This window comes from Eimeria mitis, genomic scaffold, assembly GCF_000499745.2.
Source record: "Eimeria mitis Houghton genomic scaffold, Emh_scaff1069, whole genome shotgun sequence".
In the NCBI taxonomy this organism is placed as follows: domain Eukaryota; phylum Apicomplexa; class Conoidasida; order Eucoccidiorida; family Eimeriidae; genus Eimeria; species Eimeria mitis.
Window position 1 is genome coordinate 8,172 of NW_013567414.1, and position 601 is coordinate 8,772.

Consider the following 601-nt stretch of genomic DNA (forward strand, 5'->3'; position numbering starts at 1 on the left):
CACACCAGTATCCTCGGTGTCAGAACCTTCACCGTACGCTGTCTCTGCTGCTGCTGTTTCCTCTGCTCGTGCTGCTACTGCCGCTGCTGCTGCATCAGCACCTGCGCTTGTCAGCTCAGCTGCTGCTTCTACATCTGCTGCTTCTGCTGCTGTTGATTCAGACGGCTCTGCTGCCAAACCGAAAGCTGCTGCTGCTGCTTCTGCTGCTGCATCTGTCGCGTAAGGGGCCGCTGCTGGTGCCTCAGCTGCTGCTAGTGCTGCTGCATCTTCTGCTGCAGCCTCTACGGAATATGCTTTTTCTTCTGCTGCTTCCGTGTACGCTGCTTCTGCTGCTGCTGCCAGGTCTTCCCGCTTTGCTTCCTCTGCTTCTGCTGCTGCTGCTTCTGCTGCTGCTGCTTCTGCTTCTGCTGCTGCTGCTGCTGCTGCTGAGCCGCTTGCACCAGAGCCCTCATCACGTTCACAAGGTGTGTCTGCTGCAGCACTGGCTCCGTCGTCTGCTGCAGCTGCAGCAGCCTCTGTATCATGTTTAGTGGCTGCATACCCCTCATCAGTTGGAGATGTTGCTGCTGCTGTTTCTGCTGCTGTTGCTGCTTCTGCAGCC

At 57.6% G+C, this 601-nt stretch overlaps 1 protein-coding gene across 1 annotated transcript in view; it reads right to left on the minus strand.

Annotated features, from left to right (window-relative positions):
- The window catches only part of EMH_0028740 (uncharacterized protein), a gene marked incomplete at both ends in the record, with an annotated part of 8,441 nt that overhangs the window by 3,775 nt on the left and 4,065 nt on the right, over nucleotides 1-601 (minus strand). Inside the window, one exon of the mRNA XM_013494189.1 lies at nucleotides 1-593. Coding sequence (XP_013349643.1) covers nucleotides 1-593 — 593 coding nt within the window. The remainder of the gene's footprint in view (nucleotides 594-601) is intronic.